Here is a 19,763-nt window from a genome sequence, read left to right on the forward strand (position 1 = left end):
CAGGAAGTTTCTCCTTAGTTTTAGGTTGCTTCTCTCTTTGTTCAGTTTCCATCCATTGCTTCTTGTTTTGCCTTCCGGTGCTTTGGAAAACACATTGCCCCCCCACCCCCCAATTTCTTTCTGGCAGCCCCTTAAAAGCCTGTTGCCTATCACACTCTTGGGCAAAGCATGTGAGCCATTTTCTCCTTTCAGTGGTCCATGAAAGTGCATCTATAGTATGTAGATAATAAAGCTGAAAAAAGGTGAACAACATTTTTACAGAACTGTAGATACGTTGAGGCTGGGTGTGACAAGGAATGGCTGGGAGGGGAGGGGCCAGGGAAGGCACCCCTTGACATGAGTGACATTGAATTGGCCATGCCTACACAGTCACATGACCATCAAGCCTCACCCACTGTCACATGACCATCAAGCATCACCCACCGTCACATGACCATCAAGTCACGCCCACAAAATAAGCCATGCCCACAGAACCAGTAGTAAAAAAATTTAGGACCCACTCCTGCATGTAATCTAATTCAAACCATACCCATTCCCCCAATCTGCTCCTTCTTCGTTTAGCTTCTCAGCCATTGATTAAGTATAGAGTTTTTCACAGCTTCCTGTTGTCAGAGTATATTTCAGAACTTAGTGGAAGGAAAAACATTGATTAAGCTGTGTTACTAATAATACATCAGATGCCAGTGTGAGATTTCAAATCCTCACCTGTCATAAAAGTGCTTATCAAATTCTGTTCTCGTACAACCACCTCAAACAAACAAAAAAACAAACCCCTTCACTCATAGGTCATTTAAACATAAATAGGTCTCTCTCTCTCTCCCTTACTTGGTACAATATTTATCCAGGGACTAGCTTCATGTGCCGCGCTAAGCTGTACTGTGATTTATCTGTTGTGTGCTTAGCATGAGAATAAAGAAGTTGACAAGGAATAGCGTTTTTCAGCTAGCTGGAGAAAAATGAAATCCATCCTCTGTTTCCAATTTAAAGGGCTGAAGCCAAAGATCACTATGGCAAGGCAGTGTTTTAAGTTGCAAGAAAATGTGGCATCTTGTAATCACACAATTCAAGAGGAATAAAGCTGGTGGGGCTCAAATAATCACAAATGTATTTTTCCAGTGCTGCGTCTTCTAACTAAGCTGCTTAGGGACTAAGATGGAAAGAGATAAAAGTATGTGCGTATACTGCCTGGGCACAGATGAGTTTCATTCACTTTTGCAGTTCAGGTGCTTCCTTCCTTCCTTCCTTCCTTCCTTCCTTCCTTCCTTCCTTCCTTCCTTCCTTCCTTCCTTCCTTCCTTCCTTTCTTCCTTCCTCCCTCCCTTCCTCAAATTCCAGAGAGAATTGTAGCAGTTGATGAGAGAAAACGGCTTTTCCCTCCGTGCTTTCTTATTATATGAAAAAGCAACTTCTATTGGAGGGGGGGGGAAAGGGTGGAGACCAAGTGAGGTGATTATCATCTTTACTATGGATGCTTTCATTAGCCAGGATTCTCTTCCCAAGACCAAATAAAAATAAAAATAAAAATTGAACACAATTGGAGAACTGGATAATATAGTGATGATGTTTTTGCTTTAGGGCATCATCAGAAAGAAAAGAAGATGGATGGATGGATGGATGGATGGATGGAAGGAAGGAAGGAAGGAAGGAAGGAAGGAAGGAAGGAAGGAAGGAAGGAAGGAAGGAAAAAGAAAGAAAGAAAGAAAGAAAGAAAGAAAGAAAGAAAGAAAGAAAGAAAGAAAGAAAGAATCCTCTGAACTGCAAGATAGGCAGCAAATAAATTTGAGGAAGGAAGGAAGGAAGGGAGGGAGGGAGGGAGGGAGGGAGGGAGGGAGGGATCACCTGAACTGCAAAACAGGCGCCAAATAAATAGAGAGAGGAAGGAAAGAAAGAAAAAGAAAAGGAAGGAAGGAAAGAAAGAGAGAAGGAAGGAATCACCTGAACTGCAAAATAGGCACCAAATTGAGAAAGGAAGGAAGGAAAGAAAAAGAAAGAAAAAGAAAAAGAAGGAAAGAAAGAAAGAAAGAAAGAAAGAAAGAAAGAAAAAGAGAAGAAAGAAAGAAAGAAAGAAAGAAAGAAAGAAAGAAAGAAAGAAAGAAAGAAAGAAAGAAAGAATCACCTGAACTGCAAGATGGGCATCAAATAAATTTGAGGAAGGAAGGAAGGAAGGAAGGAAGGAAGGAAGGAAGGAAGGAAGGAAGGAAGGAAGGAAGGAAGGAAGGAAGGAAGGAAGGAAGGACAAAATGAAGACATATTTGGATCATCAGCAAATAATAACAACGTGGTTGGTGTTTTCTACAATGCCTTCACACACAGACCTTAATTTATATATGGTTATGTTGGGGGGGGGGAAACGCCCACGAGCAAATTCAACTACTTGCACACCAGAGCATAACTTACATTCCCTCTGCAGAAACAAGGGGGAAATTTACTTAAAGCATCAAAACTGCCGAGCTTCTTTCTTAGCTGCAGAGATCCTGCTCAGAGTGAATTGGCCTAAGGTTTGCTGCATCATCGCCAGCCAGAACTTTCGCAGCAACCAACGTCACAGCCAGGCAGAGGGCTCTGTCATTCACAAGAGGGTGCTATTGACTGCCTTGTCACTGAAAACACACCAGCCGACTGCTCTACACAACAACGTGTCAGATGGGTTTCCGACGGTTGCTTTCTGGATGTGGTTTAACCAAGTGGATTGCTTTGAAAAACTGGATTCTATAGGGCAGGGGTCTCCAACCTTGTCAACTTTAAGACTTGTGGACTTCAACTCCCAGCTTTGCTGGCTGAGGAACTCTGGGAGTTGAAGTCCACAAGTCTTAAAGCTGACAAGGTTGGAGACCCTTGCTATAGGGAACAGCCTTGTCCCTTCTCTGAGACCTCAAGAAGGACTAGGGGAGACATGATAGCAGTCTTCCAATATTTGAGGGGCTGCCACGAAGAAGAAGGTATCAAGCTATTCTCCAAAGCCCCTGAAGGCAGGACAAGAAGCAATGGGTGGAAACTAATCAAGGAGAGAAGCAATTTAGGACTAAGGGGAAACAATTTCTGACAATTAGAACAATTAATCGGTGGAACAACTTGCCTCCTGAAGTTGTGAATGCTCCAACACCGGAAGTTTTTAAGAAGAGATTGGACCGCCATTTGTCAGAAATGGTACAGGGTTTCCTGCCTGAGCAGGGAGTTGGACTAAAAGACCTCCAAGCAGGGGTGGGCTGCTGAGGGTTTGCAAGGGTTCGGGAGAACCTCTAGCTAAGATTCTGTGCAATTGGAGAACCCCCAAATCCCACTCCTGGCTGGCCCTGCCCACCCCACCCCTCCCACGAGTCCCCACACGATTTGTTTTGGATGCAGGTAAGTGCAGGGCATGTGCGGAGGCTTGGGGAGGGTGAAAAATGAGCCTACTGGAAGTTTGGGAAGGCCGGAAACGGGCCCAAGCCTGGACAGGCAGTTTTCGCCTTCCCGGAGGCTTGAGGAAAGCCTCCGGAGCCTGGGGTGAGCAAAAACGCCCCCCCCACACTACCATGGTGCAGGAGGCTGGCTAGGCCACACCCACCATGGCCATGCCCACCTAGCAATCAGGCAGAGAACCCCAAAAATCCACCAGGAAGAGCATTGTGCCCTAAAGTGACAGCCTCCCAAAGTTGATTTTTATGCAGATATACTTTATAAAACAATGTGGAATTTTTTAAATAAGCGATATTTGGGAGTGAGACAGAGAGAAAGAGAGAGGGAGTGAGAGAGAGAGAGACACACACATAGAGAGAGACAGACAGAGAGATGTGGAGAGAGAAAGGGAGAAACAGACAGAAAGAAGGAGACAATGAGAGATTGGAGAGACAGAGACAGAGAGATGGGGAGAGAGAAAGGGAGAGAGAAAGGGAGAAACAGACAAAAAGAGAGGGGGGAGGGAGACAGAGAGACAGAGAGAGACAGAAAGATGGGGAGAGAGAAAGGGAGAAACAGACAAAAAGAGAGAGAGAGAGGGAGACAGAGAGAGGGAGATTGGAGAGAGACAGAGAGAGACACACACAGAGAGAGAGACAGAGACAGAGACAGAGAGGGAGAGATTGGAGAGAGACAGAGAGACAGAAAGATGGGGAGAGAGAAAGGGAGAAAGACAAAAAGAGAGAGAGAGAGGGAGACAGAGAGAGGGAGATTGGAGAGAGACAGAGAGAGACACACACACACACAGAGAGAGAGAGAGAGAGACAGAGACAGAGAGACAGAGAGGGAGAGATTGGAGAGAGACAGAGAGAGAGAGATGGGGAGCGAGAAAGGAAGAAAGACAAAAAGACAGAGAGAAGGAGACAGAGAGAGAGAGAGAGAGATTGGAGAGAAAGGGAGAGAGAATATTATATCTTATGCTGCTAAATTCTGAAATTAAATATATACGCACAGAATATATACCCACAGAACTAGATTAGGATGGGATTGAATTGGATTCATAGGGGCAATTTTAGTGGATAACTTCCTAACCGATGAGTCATTGAATGCCTGAACCAGAGAATAAACATTTGCCTTTCATCTGTAATGTTTACAAAATCCACCTCCATGTCTAGCACTTGAGTGGCTTCCAACCCAAGGGAGGAAATGCAGATGTCAAATTGAATCTAATCAAATCGCCTAGGTTTTAAAGGGAACTATATACAAAATACCTGGAAGTATTTTTCCCCCTCCTATTTAAATTATTTTACGAAGAGGCAAGAAATAATGCCCTTCTTAGTATCTATGGAGTTCCTCACAATTGTATGGCATGTACAATACATTATCATAATTGAGTCTAATTTTTTAAAAAAAGGAAAAATTGCCTTAAAAAAGAAGTCAAATGGGTAAAATAACATAAACAAACTACATTTCCACCCACCCCCCCCCCAAAAAAATTACGACTGGGATTTAGTAGCCAAATCTTTTCACAGTTTTTGGTGTCTAACCTTTAGTTGTCTAAAAGGAAAATGCATTAACACAATAGCATTTGGAATAATATAAGAGGCAAAGTATTATGCACTTAATTGAATGTGTCTCTGTATATCCATGTTTATTAGTTATAGTTAGTCGGCCACAAATCTTGTTTGAAGCTCGCAGATTGGATGGACCCATAGTTGTCATTTTGATCTCTTTTGCGACTTAAGGTTGACTCGGCCTTCCATCCTTCTGAGGTCAGTAAAATGAGGATCCAGATTGTTGGGGGGAATATGCTGACTCTGTAAACTGTTTACAGGGAGCTTTAAAATACTATAAAGTGGTATACAAGTCTAAGTGCTAAGTGCTATTGCTATTGCAGGCTAACTCTGCCTACTGCCAGAAGTTCGATGCTGACCCACTGAAGGTTAACTCAACCTTCCATCCTTCTAAGGTCAATAAAATGAGAACCCAGATTGTTGGGGGCAATACACTGACTCCAGTAGTGAAATCCAATTTTTTTTTACTACTAGTTCTGTGGGCGTGGCTTGGTGGGCATGGGTGGCTTGGTGGGCATGGCGGGGGAAGGATACTGCAAAATCCCCAGTCCCTCCCCACTCCTGAGGGAAGAATACTGCAAAATCTCCATTCCCACCCCACTCTGGGGACAGCCAGGGGTGGTATTTGCCAGTTCTCTGAATTACTCAAAATTTCCACTACCGGTTGTCCGAACTGCTCAAACTTTCCGCTACTAGTTCTCCAAACTGCTCAAACTTTCTGCTACCGGTTCTCCAGAACCCATCAGAACCTGCTGGATTTCACCCCAGACTGATTCTGTAAAATGCTGAGAGAGAGCTATAAAGCCCTGTGAAGCGGTATATAAATCTGTGCTATTGCTATTTTTGCATTAATGCTGATTTCTGCATTGTGCAAACCAGAACAGTAGATGGCAGGATAGACTTGGAAGTTCAGATGTTGTTGAATAGCCATGCCAAAGGCATGGAGTTCTAAACCTTGGTTCCGCGTCAAGATTCTTTGGGTAAATAAATACATTGAAAGAAGTTGCTCCAGTGACATCATATATAGGTCTACTGAAATCACCCTCCTAAACAAAACTATAGAAGAGGGCCTGTCTGGAAACAATGCCAAATTCAGCTTACGAAAAACGTTTTGGAGCGTGCTATATCTCTAGGATTTGCTAATAATAAACACAACAGGGCAAATGAATTTTTCTTTTAAGACTCTTCCATTCTATCTCCATATTCAGTGCTGGAAACCTTGAGTTAAATTGCCCCTTAGCAACAACTGTACAACAAGCTCTGGCTGAAGATCTCCAGCGGGGGAGAATGAATCTGTTTAGTCTACCTCTTGGTCATCAGTTCTGTTCTGACTTTCTTTTAGTATCCTGTTTCTTCAAATATTAAGGTAAAATCTTACCTTTTGGTAACTTAAAGGTAAAGGTTCCTCTCGCACATATGTGCCAGTCGTTCCCGACTCTAGGGGGCAGTGCTCATCTCCATTCCAAAGCCGAAGAGCCAGCGCTGTCTGAAGACGTCTCCGTGGTCATGTGGCCGGCATGACTAAATGCCAAATGAGCACGGAACGCTGTTACCTTCCCACCAAAGGTGGCCCCTATTTTTCTACTTGCATTTTTTACCTGCTTTCGAACTGCTAGGTTGGCAGAAGCTGGGACAAGTAACGGGAGCTCACCCCGTCACGCGGCCCTAGGGATTCGAACCGCTGAACTGACGACCTTTTGATCGACAAGCTCAGCGTCTTAGCCACTGAGCCACCACGTCCCTATTTTTTGTAATTTAAGCTTATTTAATTGAACCTTATTGTTAAAGGTTTTTTTTCTCTGCAGGAATTAAAACAAAATTAAAGGGAAATACAGATTCTCCTCAACTTATGATAGTAGTTAGGGAGCCTGGAATGTCTAGAAGCATCCACAGGTCCGACTCGATTTTAGAACTTTTTAGTGCTGATTGTTAAGGGAATGCCATAGTTGGCATAAGAGAATCTGTGTATTCCTATGAGCGTTTTCCCCCAGAAAATAGCAAAGACCATCATACATTGAGGTCACATAATCACAGATTTTTTTGCTGCAACTATTCTAGAATCTGTTCTATTCTATTCCATTCCCTTCCGTTCCATTATTTTGTTTTATTTTGTTCTGTTCTGCTCTGTTCTGTTCTGTTACATTCCATTATTCTATTCTATTCTATTCTATTCTATTCTATTCTATTCTATTCTATTCTATTCTATTCATTACAATTCCATTGTTTCCTGTCACCTTTCATAGAGTTCAGATGCTCAGATATCAAGAGTTCAAACACTAACAGACACATGCAATCCTTAAATAGGATCTCTTTTGCGGATTTTGTTTCCTAAATTTTTTTCTCTAAATTTTTTCGCTGTCAAGCACAATAGTTCTCCCCTGTTTCCCCATACCTTTTTAAATTGCCTAGTAATATCTTAACTCCGCACTTCAATTTGTCCTCCAGATGTCCTAACTACAACACCTATCAAATCCCAATGTAAAGATGGCCAAAATAGGCAGATAGATGCAATCTATGATCAATGGCTGCTTCTTGATGAACGTCATGAATTAGATGCTTACAGAACCTTCATTGTTCATGAAAGACCGAAGGTCAAAGAAGAGACTCCTGAACTTTTTCACCCCCTGATCCAGCTGGAGTTCATACTTTATTCTTGGAAAATGTCCCTTACTGACCTAGAGAAAAAGGCAGCTGTTTGATTCCCATATATGTAATCAGCTGGGCTAAGAGACAATGTGTGAGCCAATTCTGCTAAGCCTCTATCAATCTTCTGAGAATTCTTGTGTGGGAAAGGGCTCCTGTCAGTGGCCAGATTTAACGCATTCTTGGTTGATTGTGACTTAATAAAATCCATGTCCTGGACTGCTCTTTCTCTTAAATTCATTGTGTGTTTAAAGACACTTGGCCAAATCAAGTATTATCCTACTCTACTCTACTCTACTCTATTCCATTCCACTCTTGTCTCCTTTCCTTTCCTTTCCTTTCCTTTCCTTTCCTTTCCTTTCCTTTCCTTTCCTTTCCTTTCCTTTCCTTTCCTTTCCTTTCCTTTCCTTTCCTTCTTCCCTTCCCTTTATCCCTTGGATTAAACAAAAATCAAACCAATCTTCCCATCACTGGTGTTTTTCAGATACATTGGTCTTCAGTTCAAACATCTGGTTTCTAGCAACGTCAGGGTCCAAAGCTGGCTGAGGAATTCTGGGAGTTGAAGTCCACAAGTCTTCAAGTTGCCAAGGTTGGAGACCCCTGCTCTAGGCTCCATACAGTTCGCCCTGAAAGAAATGCATCAATCCAGCCACCCAAGTCGCCCAATCAGGTGATGTTCTAGCTGCATATAGGAAGACGGTCGAATGCCAACGTTCGTTAGTGGTTAATGCATAAGGTTGGATTTTTCAGCTATAAGCAGCACCACATAGTATGGTGAATACATTCCACTCTGTAAATATTTGCAGAGTCAATACCGCAATATGTCAGAGATGTTGAATTACCTTGGGCTTACAGTCTGTTGTGGATCAAAGTAAATTTAGTCCTCACAGTTCAGCTTGGGTTATATTTCTTTCATGCCCACCCACCCCCCATTCCTCTCTTGCACCCACCCAAGCCGATGAATCGGTTGGACCTATTTAATATATGTTTGGACTTGCTGTCCCTTTCTCCTTCCCTTCCCCACTTTTTTTTTTTTGCTAAACAACATTCCACTCGTGAAGAATCAAAGCATTTTTAATTCATCCGGCACTCCTTAACAACTGCTTCATTCTTTGGGGTTGCGTTGCCCCCATCACCTCCGTTACCCAGCTAGGTCTCATGCTGCACTGGTAGAAAACACTAAATCTGATGCGTTTTATAATATATAACAACAGAGTTGGAAGGGACCTTGGAGGTCTTCTAGTCCAACCCCCTGCCCAGGCAGGAAACCCTACACCATCTCAGTCAGATGGTTATCCAACATTTTCTTAAAAATTTCCAGTGTTGGAGCATTCACAACTTCTGCAGGCAAGTCGTTCCACTTATTAATTGTTCTAACTGTCAGGAAATTTCTCCTTAGTTCTAAGTTGCTTCTTTCTTTGATCAGTTTCCACCCATTGCTTCTTGTTCTACCCTCAGGTGCTTTGGAGAACAGCCCGACTCCTTCTTCTTTGTGGCAACCCCTGAGATACTGGAAGACTGCTATCATGTCTCCCCTAGTCCTTCTTTTTATTAAACTAGACATACCGAGTTCCTGCAACCGTTCTTCATATGTTTTAGCCTCCAGTCCCCTAATCATCTTTGTTGCTCTTCTCCACTCTTTCTAGAGTCTCAGCATCTTTTTTACATAGCGGCGACCAAAACTGAATGCAGGATTCCTTGGCCTTACCAAGGCATTATAAAGTGGCACTAACACTTCACGTCATCTTGATTCTATCCCTCTGTTTATGAAGCCCGGAATTGTGTTGGCTTTTTTGGCAGCTGCTGCACACTGCTGGCTCATATCTAAATGGTTGTCCACTAGGACTCCAAGATCCCTCCCACAGTTACTACTATTGAGCAAGGTGCCACATATACGGTACCTGTGCATTTTGTTTTTTTGGCCTAAATGTAGAACCTTACTTTTTTCACTGTTGAATTTCATTTTGTTAGATGGCGCCCAATGTTCAAGTCTGTCAAGATCTTTCTGTAACTTGAGCCTATCTTTTAACCTTGGTTAGTTTGCGTGTGGTGTGCAGGAATCAGGGGCTGAGCTAATTCACTCAATTTATGATGCAACTGTTTGAGCCAGAAAATAGGTCAATTCAGCAATCATGTTAAAAGCTGATTATGTGCGTACGGCTATGCCTGCGGTTTTTAAAGTTATAATATTGTTGGTGTCTCTCCACTCAGTACAATAAGCACACACCAATCCTAAATTGTAATTACAGGTAGTCCTCTACTTACAATAGTTCATTCAGTGATGGTTCAAAGTTACAAAATCACTGAAAAAAGTGACTTATGGCCATTTCTCAGGTCACGTGATCAAAATTCAAACAGTTGGGCAACTGACACACATTAACAGATTAACAGAGTTGGAAGGTACCTTGTAGGTCATCTATCCAACCCCCCTGCCCAAGCAGGAGACCCTACACCCAGTGGTGGGATTCAAATAATTTAACAACCGGTTCTCTGCCCTAATGATTTCTTCCAACAACCAGTTCACCAAACTGCTGAGAAAATTAACAACCGGTTCTCCCAAAGTGGTGCGAACTGGCTGAATCCCACCACTGCCTACACCATTTCTGACAAGTGGCAGTCTAGTCTTTTCTTGAAAGTCTCCAGTGATGATTTATGATGATTGCAGTGTCCTGGGATCATGTGATTCCCCCTTTTCAACTTTCTGACCAGCAAATTCAATGGGGAAGCCAGATTCACTTAACAACCATGTTACTAACTGAACAGCTTCAGTGATTCACTTAACAACAAGGGGGTAAAATGGGGTGCAACTCACCTACCCAATGTCTCACCTAGTGACATAAATTTTGGGATCAATTGTGATCGTAAGTCAAGGACTGACCAGTAAAGGCTATTTGTAAAATGATGACTGACATTATAAAGAAAGCCAGTTTGGTGGGGTGATGAGGGTGCTGGCCTAGAAACCAGGAGTCAGGTGAGTTCTAGTTCTCCCTTAGGCATGAAAGCCAACTGGGTGACTTTGGGGCCAGTCCTCTCTCTCACTCTCACAGCCCAACCCACTTCACAGGGCCGTTGTTGTGCAGAAAATAGCAGGAGACAATATTTTGCACACTGCCTCAAGTTGTACAAATAAGAGATGGTTAATTGTTGTCATCCTGCTTCTTGACTACAATAAAAAGAAGCAACAGAACTAACCATCTGGTGACAAACAATGGTGCATTTCAGAAGTTGCTATCAGAAAAGATGTGGAGACTCTAGAAAGAGTGCAGAGAAGAGCAACAAAGAAGATTAGGGGACTGGAGGCTACAACATATGAAGAACGGTTGCAGGAACTGGGTATGTCTAGTCTGATGAAAAGAAGGATTAGGGGAGACATGATAGCTGTGTTCCAATATCTCAGAGGCTGCCCCAAAGAAGAGGGAGTCAAGCTATTCTCCAAAGCACCAGAAGGCAGGACAAGGACCAATGGATGGAAACTAATCAAGGAGAGAAGCAATATAGAACTAAGGAGAAATTTCCTGACAGTTAGAACAATTAACCAGTGGAACAAATTGCCTTCAGAACTTGTAGATGCTCCAACACTGGAAGTTTTTAAGAAGAGATTAGCTAACCATTTGTCTGAAGTGGTGTAGGGTTTCCTGCCTAAGCAGGGGGTTGGACTAGAAGACCTCCAAGGTCCCTTCCAACTCTGTTATTCTATTCTATTCTATTCTATTCTATTCTATTCTATTCTATTCTATTCTATTCTATTCTATTCTACTCTACTCTATTCAACATTCTATTCTATTCTATTCTACTCTACTCTATTCAACATTCTATTCTATTCTATTCTATTCTATTCTATTCTATTCTACTCTACTCTATTCTACTCTACTCTATTCAACATTCTATTCTATTCTATTCTATTCTATTCTATTCTTAGTATTTGTAAAAAAAATTGTACAATTTGTAATATTTAAATGGCTTTTCAGGAAAATCGCATCCAGAACCAAATGTAACTTTAGGGTTACAAATATAGAAGTGTGAAGCAACTTCTTGATTATTTTGTTTGTGTTGCTTTGTTCGATGCCATTGGCTATCACTGCTTTGCGGGATGGGAAAGAACCCAGTTCAAGAACACAAGACTCCATTTGTATGTAGGACATCCCAGATGCACGTCACGTGGAGGCAAGTGATCAGCAAGTGCTCCCACAGCATCATCAGATGATACCCATGGGACCCCAAAACTACATTTCAAACAAAGATGTGAGTTTGTGAGATGTGGTCATCTAAATGAGATTTTGGTGGTATTTAATGTTCTTTGGGTACCTGATGATTCTAAAGGCTGCTGAACCCATGGTTTTCATGGCAAAGGAAGGCCATCATCTCATAATTTACAAACCATAATTAACTAAAGCTCCAAAACACAGTATGCCCGTCAACAGTGATTTATAAATCTGGGGCTGGCTTTGTCTCTCAGATGGTTCTGTGCAATGTGTGAATTCCACCCATCAAAGTCAGCTCTGTACAGGAGTCTTACAGCTGCGTAACTGCTTTGCAGAATGGTTGAAAAAGCAGAAACAAATAATCCCAAACCACTCCAATTAATTATTTCAACAAAGGATGGGAAATCATACTAATACCACTCTATAAGTCCTTAGTAAGACCATACCTAGAATACTGCATCCAGTTTTGGTCACCACATTATAAAAAAGATGTTGAGACTCTAGAAAGTGTGAAGAGAAGAGCAACCAGGATGATGAAGGTAGTGGAGACTAAAACCTATGATGAAAGGTTGCAGGAACTGGGCATGGCTAGTCTAGAGAAGACCAGGGGAGACACTATAGCAGGGTTCCAATATTTGAGAGGCTGCCACAGAGAGCAGGGAGGGAGGGTGTCAATCTATTTTCCAAAGTACCTGAAGGCCAGACGAATAATGGATGGAAACTGAACAAGGAGAGATTCAACCTAGGAATAAGGAGAAATTTTCTGACAGTGAGAACAGTCAACCAGTGGAACAGAAGTTGCCTTCAGACGTTGTGGGAGCTTCATCACAGGAGGCTTTCAAGAAGAGATTGGACTGCCATCTGTCAGAAATGGTCTGCTTGGGAGTGGGGTGGGACTAGGTGACTTACAAGGTCCCTTCCAACTCTGTTAATCTGTAAATCATGCTTGTCTGAATGAGCTGAGCCTGCAACTTTAAGGGATTAATGGATCAGTAGATCCATATTGTCTAATCTCCTATAAGTTTCCTGTATTTACTTTCTATGGGGCTTTAACATCCTTTCTTGTTGTCTGTATGATTCAGCTGTCCAGGAATGCTTCCAGAGAAATCAAATATTGATCAGGGGATGCTGAAATATTAACTACCATTTTGTTATTCATCATTTATGTATTGCTTCTTTCCTTTCTGTGCAATCCTTACAGATAGGAAAGAGTATATATATATATATATATGTTTTCTGAGGTTTTCGCGGGTGTTTGTATGTAGGTCTTTGGTTATTCGGGTTTTCTCCTGCGTAAAATTGGAAGTGTCTTGCTTTACATTGTTCCTAGAAGCATGAAGCTAATAACACCAGCCTGAAGATGACGAATGAGACTTTGTCAAAACGTCGCCAAGACACTTCCAATTTTACGTGGGAGAAAACCCGAATAACCAAAGACACACACACACACACACACACACACACACACACATATATATACACACACACACACACACACACTCATCAATATAGGAGCAACAGATTTCTTGAAACAAAACAAAAAAGTGCTGTCACTCCAAATAAACTTCTATGCGGCAGAAAGGTTTGAATTAAGGCAACCTGTCAGCAAATTAGATTAATTTGCTTAGGAAAATGATGCCACAATGCTCGGAAAACAACTCCACAAAAAGCTTTGTAGTCACGCTGCTATCTCCAAGGGCAGAAGAAAATAATGGTGAAGTCATGTAATTGCTGGAATCCAGATGCCAGTAAAAGGCTGGATGCCAATTTCCCCCCTCTCCCCCCCACCAGCCAAGGATCAGTTCCAGGGGTGAAATGCTCTCGGTTTGGACGCATGATCTGGTAGCGATCCTGGCCGGTGGTTCGGCAATCCAGTAGTGATGGCAGAGCAAAGCTCCGCCCACCCGCCGGGATGTTATTACTTCCTGGTTTTAACCAGGAAGTAATGTGTTTTTTAACCTTCTGTGCATGCGCAGGTTTTGCGCATGCAAAGAAGATCTACGCGCGCATGTGACGTGTATGACATGTGCACTTCCGAAGCGATAAGGAAGGTAAGTAGATTTCATCCCTGATCAGTTCCCTAACAGGCTCAAATAGCTGAAGAGTCCTGTTAGCTCAGTAGGAAAGAGCTCCCTGCCTTACTACTACTTTACTAATAATTGTGTTTGCACTGAACTACCCAAGAAGATTGAAGTCGACCTTCAAGAATTATGCCCACCCCGTGTTTTTTTTTTTCAGGCTAAAAAAAAAAAGCATTTTAGAGTCTTTTGACCATTTGGAGATAAATTAGCCATGCGGGATCCTGTACCTCGACTTCCCTACTGGTAATTTAGCCTTGGGGAAGGAGAAGAAATGGAAGTAACAAGGATTGTCTTATTGACTATGGTCAAGGACAGAGGTGGTATTGAGCCGGTTCGCACCAGTTCGAGCAAACCGGTAGCTGCAATCACGGGTGGGCCCGGCCAGCTGCCCCAGCTCCAAGTTGTGCTATTTAGGCACGTTTTTGAGGCCAGGCACATGAGCAGAAGGCCGGGCACATGCGCGGACAGCACACATGCGAAGTAAGCCTGCGTACGCACGATGAACCAGTGGTAAAGGTAAGTGAAACCCACCCCTAGTCAAGGAGCTATAGTTCCATCGAGATGAATTGTAGCATTGCTTTGTCAATGAAAACAGATTAACACTGCAGGTGTGAAGGCCATGTCTTTGCACTGTATTCACTACTCAGACTGGGGATAAGCATCTAGGGCCCACTGACAATGTGACTGGAAGAAGCACACCTTCTAAGAGTAGAGGTCTTATTCGGTCACAATTACAGCTCTGGATTCAGGTCAGCCTATAGTTTGGTTGAAAAAACCCTTTGGCTCAAGATCTCATTCTAAATCCAACTTCAGCCATTGATGTCTTAAAAAGGAAGAGATCAACGGAAAGGTGTAGTTTGGTGTAGTGGTTAAGGCACCAGGCTAGAAACCAGGATATCGCCAGATCTATGCTGACTTAATGCAGGGAAGAGCAACAAAAGATGATTAGGGGACTGGAGGCTAAAACATACGAAGAAAAGTTGCAGGAATCGGGTTTTGTCTCTAGTTCAATGAAAAGAAGGATTGGGGTGACATGATAGCAGTGTTTCAATATCTCAGGGGATGCCACAAAGAAGAGGGAGTCAAGCTATTCTCCAAAGCACCTGAGAGCAGGACAAGAAGCAATGGGTGGAAACTAATCGAGGAGAGAAGCAACTTGGAACTAAAGAGAAATTTCCTGACAGTTAGAACAATTAATCAGTGGAACAATTTGCCTCCAGAACACCGGAAGTTTTTAAGAAGAGACTAGACAATTATTTGTCTGAAATGCTATAGGATTTCCTGCTTGAGCAGGGGCATGGAGTAGATGACCCCCAAGGTCCCTTCCAGTTCTATTTTGATTGATTGATTGATCTTGCTCTTAGGCATGAAATTCCAACTGGGGGACTCGGAGCCAATCATCAGGAGACAGTGAGTTCTAATCTTGCTTTAGGCATGCAACCAGCTGGGTGACCATGAGCCAGTCACTCTGTCTTAGCCCTGGGAACTAGGTAAGGGCAAACCACTTCTGAAGCCTTGCCCAGAAAACTGCAGGGATTATCCAGGCTTTTGCCAGCAATCAAAAAAAAAAAAGGCAGAATTGATGGCACACACAAATCAAACAAATGGAAAAAGAGGAAGGCAGAGGGCCCTATAGGAAAAAAAAAAAAGAAATCTGCAAGAGGAACGGAAAGTGACAGCCTTAGACAGAATGCCTGCAAATAATGGTTCCTTGAGCCAAAAGAAGAAGAAGAAAAACTTTTTTTGGAAGCGTAATTTCTCTAAGGGATGCAGTGACTTAGTGGGTAAGATGCTGAGCTTGTCGATCGAAAGGTCGGCAGTTCAGCGGTTTAAATCCGAAGTGCCGCGTAACAGAGTGAGCTCCCGTTACTTGTCCCAGCTTCTGCCAACCTAGCAGTTCGAAAGCACGTTAAAAAACGCAAGTAGAAATATAGGGACCACCTTTGGTGGGAAGGTAACAGCGTTCCATGCGCCTTTGGTGTTGAGTCATGCCGGCCACAAGACCATGGAGACGTCTTTGGAAAGTGCTGGCTCTTCGGCTTTGAAACGGAGATGAGAACCGCCCCCTAGAGTCGGGAACGACTAGCACATATGTGCGAGGGGAACCTTTACCATTACCTTTTAATTTCTCTAAAATTAATAGATGACAGTGTGGGATTGAGTAAGGGAGCGGAAGAATTTGGAAGTTAGGATATTGTAGATACATATAAATTTCAGACCAATTTCCCTGCTCCCGTGGAAATCTATGCATTTCAGTACTATTAATATATACGCATATCCAAATCTAGAGTAATGGAAAGTTTTCGGGTTTCTCACAACACAGCTGAGCACAACGGGTGTCTGACGCAACTCAACGGCATGTCCTACTTTTTTTCTTTCTTTCTTTTTTTCTATTTTGCCCAAGGAATGAGGATTAAGAAGGAATAAACATTATTATTATTATTATTATTAATTTTCAAAAGCCAAGCTGCGTCAGTAGACACGAAGAACAAAGCAGGAAGAAAGTTTCCACGGTTTATTTTTAAAAGGGTTTCATTTCAGAGGCCTATGAAATAGTGTGAGAGATTTGAAAAAATAAATAAGGGGAAACGGCCAAGAGGGAATGACTAAAACTTTACAAAATATACATTTTTAACTCCCCCGTTCCAGCCCACCCGCCCTTCTACTATCCATCAGTTTGCAAATATCTTGGAAACGTAGCATTTCTATTATTATTATTTTCCTTTTTTTTCTTAAAAATAAAACTTTTCAAGGCAAGACCAGACATTTCTTAGGATGGGGACATCATAACATACATTTCAAAGGAAGCCCATCATCCTCACCCCCCCCACCCCCCCGGGCCTCTGGTGGCTACCTTATGTAGGGTTTTGCAGGGTTATTTGCAGAAACCATTCCCTGTGTGTAGGCCTGGCTGATTTAAGTTTCAAAAACAACATAGACAATGATAAAGGGGATTTGGGGTGGGATGATGTAGAATATAGATCAACACCCCAGGGGTGGGCTTCAAAAATTTTAGCAAGGGGTTCTCTGGCTGGTTGCTGGGTGGGCGTGGCCATGGTGGGCGTGGCCTAATTGACCACCTTGCACCACAGTGAGGGAGAGGGCATTTTTGCCTTCCCCAGGCTCCAGAGGCCTTTGTTGAGCCTCCAGGAGGGCGAAAACGGCCTTCCCAGGCTCTGGAGGCCGGAAACCTGAACTTCCGGTAGGCCTGTTTTTTGCCCTACCTGAGCCTCTGTGCGCGCCCTACACTTACCTGCATTCAAAACGGGCCGCGTGGGGACTCCCGGGAGGGGCAGGGCAGGGTGGACGGGTTGGGATGGGCATGGCCAGCCAGGAGTGGGATTTGGGGGTTCTCTGAACTGCACAGAACCTTAGCTAGAGGTTCTCCCGAACCCCTGCGAACCCCCAGAAGCCCACCCCTGGAACACCCTAGAACAGGGGCTGGAAATTTTCCAAGAACGGGCTGAGAAATTCAATTAACCTGAAGATCACATGAGGATGCAGAGTGCTGACCAAGTTTTACTGGCCACGGGTTGGACTTAATAGCCAGAGCCTAACGTTCACAGCAGAGACATAAGAACAAGAGCAAAGTTGTGTAATCACTCCTATTCAGTGCCGTAGTAACATCAAAGGGCTGCTGAACAAACGATCATAAGTCGAGGGCTATCTGTACTATATAAAACCCACGTCGTCAACCCGTCCTCTCCGTGTAATAAAAGGTTGGATTTCGCTGCCCGCCCCTTTTTTTGCAACCGGAGAAAGAAAAAAAATGCATAATGAGTTAGGAATCACGAAAAAACCGTAATGCCTCTAGAAGTTGGCTTTGGCGTTTGATAAGTCTTTATAAATTTTATAGAAAATATTCAACATCTAACAAAATAAATAAAACATATTTTAATCAGAGGCGCCTAACGATCAGCTTCGAAAAAATCTGCAGGGCCGAGGGGAACGGAGGGAGTGGGAGGAGTCCATTGGTTTTCTTCCATTTGCTACTAAATTTGAAGAGAACGTGTTCTCCGTAGTGCTCAGAAGCGAGTGATCGCGCTTTCAGCAACGTGAAAAAATACCGCTAAGTCCATTTGAGAAGATTAAAAAAAAAAAAATGAAAGCTCCTTCACAAAGAGTCTGTATCGTCCATGTCTGATTGTTCCACGTAGCTGTTTTCAGTTTCTTTTTATTCTTTTAGTGCTCATGCTAAAGATTCCTCATCATGGTTATGAATCCTCGCGGGGAGGGGGCGTTTTTTTCCTCCTTCACTGGCTGCTCTGAAGAACCTCAACGCTGAGATCTTCCAAGAAAAGGGTTTCTCCAAACATCACTGCCCAGCGTGCTAAGAATGCAAGCGATAAGGCTCACCCGAAAATTCTCTCTGATAGAGGCATCTTATCCAGTGTAATTCAGCTTGAAAAGTACGGCCAGCTCCTCGATTGCTAGATGACGGATGAAGAAGGAGGTTCTCCTGATGACCAGGCTCTTCAGATTGTCCAACCTCCTGTCACGGCTGTCATGTTGAAGAAACCAAATGAATATGAAAATCCATAACCAAAGGCAAATTTGGAGGAACCGGCTTCCTGATGGAAGAGACGCATGTCCAATGGTCTGACAGCTATTCAGGGGGTGCCCGAAGAGTCCTCAGCTTCTTATCATCCAGCCCCTTCCAATACTTGAAGTTGTTGTCTAGGTGTTGCATCAGATTTGGTAGATCTGCAAAAGCTGGAAAAGACAACGGTGAAGTCATTTGACCCCTCCAGGAAATGGGTACTTTTTTGCTGTCCCCAGAGACTCCTAGAGAGGCTCTGGAGGCTGGAGACAACAAAAAAACCACTTCCTGTCCAACCGGAAGTTGGGAAATGGGCCATTTCTGGCCTCCAGGGGGGTGACGGGTGGGGAAGGCCATTTTCGCCCTCCCCAGACTCATAGAGAGGCTCTGGAGCCAGATGAGAGAGAAAAATGGGCCTTCCCACTACCCCCCCAGGCCCTCCAGAGGCAGGAAACAGGCTGTTTCCTTACTTCTGGTGGGCCCAGAAGGTCCGAAAATCAGCTGGCGCTGAGCTTGTTTGCCCACTGATATGGCTATGCGTGCCATCTGTGGCACGCGTGCCATAGGTTTCCCATCACAGACTTAAACTTCCACTTCACAGTGCTTTACAGCCTTCTCTAAGCGGGTTACAGAATCAGCCGCTTGCCCCCAACAATCTAGGTCCTCATTTTACCCACCTCGGAAGGGTGGAAGGCTGAGTCAACCTTGAGCCTGGTAAGAGTCAAACTGCCAAATTGCAGGCAGCCGGCAGGCAGCAGGAGTAGCCTGCAGTACTGCACTCTAACCACTGCACCACCATGGCTCCTAACAGAAAAGGAACTGTTCCTCCTTTTTGGTACCCACAAAGCTCTACCTGAAGGGCTGAAAACTGACAGTGCCATATGCCATTATTTTGAGCTAGGCAGTAGATGAAACTTACCATCCAATAGAAGCCATAAAATAGTCACACTTTCTTAAAGCAACAAAGAACATTTCATACATTCACCTCAAAGATGGGTGGGAGTACCAACAACCAAGTTAACATCATTTAGACTTGGCACCCCTGTTTTTTTTATGTTTCCCACTTCAAAATAGCAGAAATCAACAACTGCCATTGTTCGGTAGCATATCACCAAGAGATATAGTTAGAAAGAATTCAGGAGAGGTCACATAAAAAAAGCCAAAACCATCCTGGATCACAGGTTGCCCACTCATGTCCTTAAGCGATCCAATCAAGACCATAAGTTGTGTTGAACCTGGCCCCATGCCCGGAAGTGACTCAAAAATGAGGGGGAAGGGCTGGTAAGGCTTACTTTGGGAGCACCAATTCCTTTGGCTCAGCTCCAGGAGCCAGAACCAGACCAGTC

At 43.4% G+C, this 19,763-nt stretch overlaps 1 protein-coding gene across 1 annotated transcript in view; it reads right to left on the reverse strand.

The window, feature by feature from the left end:
* Positions 1-17,756: 17,756 nt before the first annotated feature.
* The window catches only part of PDE8A (phosphodiesterase 8A), a 122,829-nt gene continuing 120,822 nt past the window's right edge, over positions 17,757-19,763 (reverse strand). Inside the window, exon 22 of the mRNA XM_058156178.1 lies at positions 17,757-18,590. Within this exon, the coding sequence (XP_058012161.1) occupies positions 18,484-18,590 (107 nt within the window). The 3' untranslated portion in view covers positions 17,757-18,483. The remainder of the gene's footprint in view (positions 18,591-19,763) is intronic.

This window comes from Ahaetulla prasina, chromosome 13, assembly GCF_028640845.1.
Source record: "Ahaetulla prasina isolate Xishuangbanna chromosome 13, ASM2864084v1, whole genome shotgun sequence".
In the NCBI taxonomy this organism is placed as follows: domain Eukaryota; kingdom Metazoa; phylum Chordata; class Lepidosauria; order Squamata; family Colubridae; genus Ahaetulla; species Ahaetulla prasina.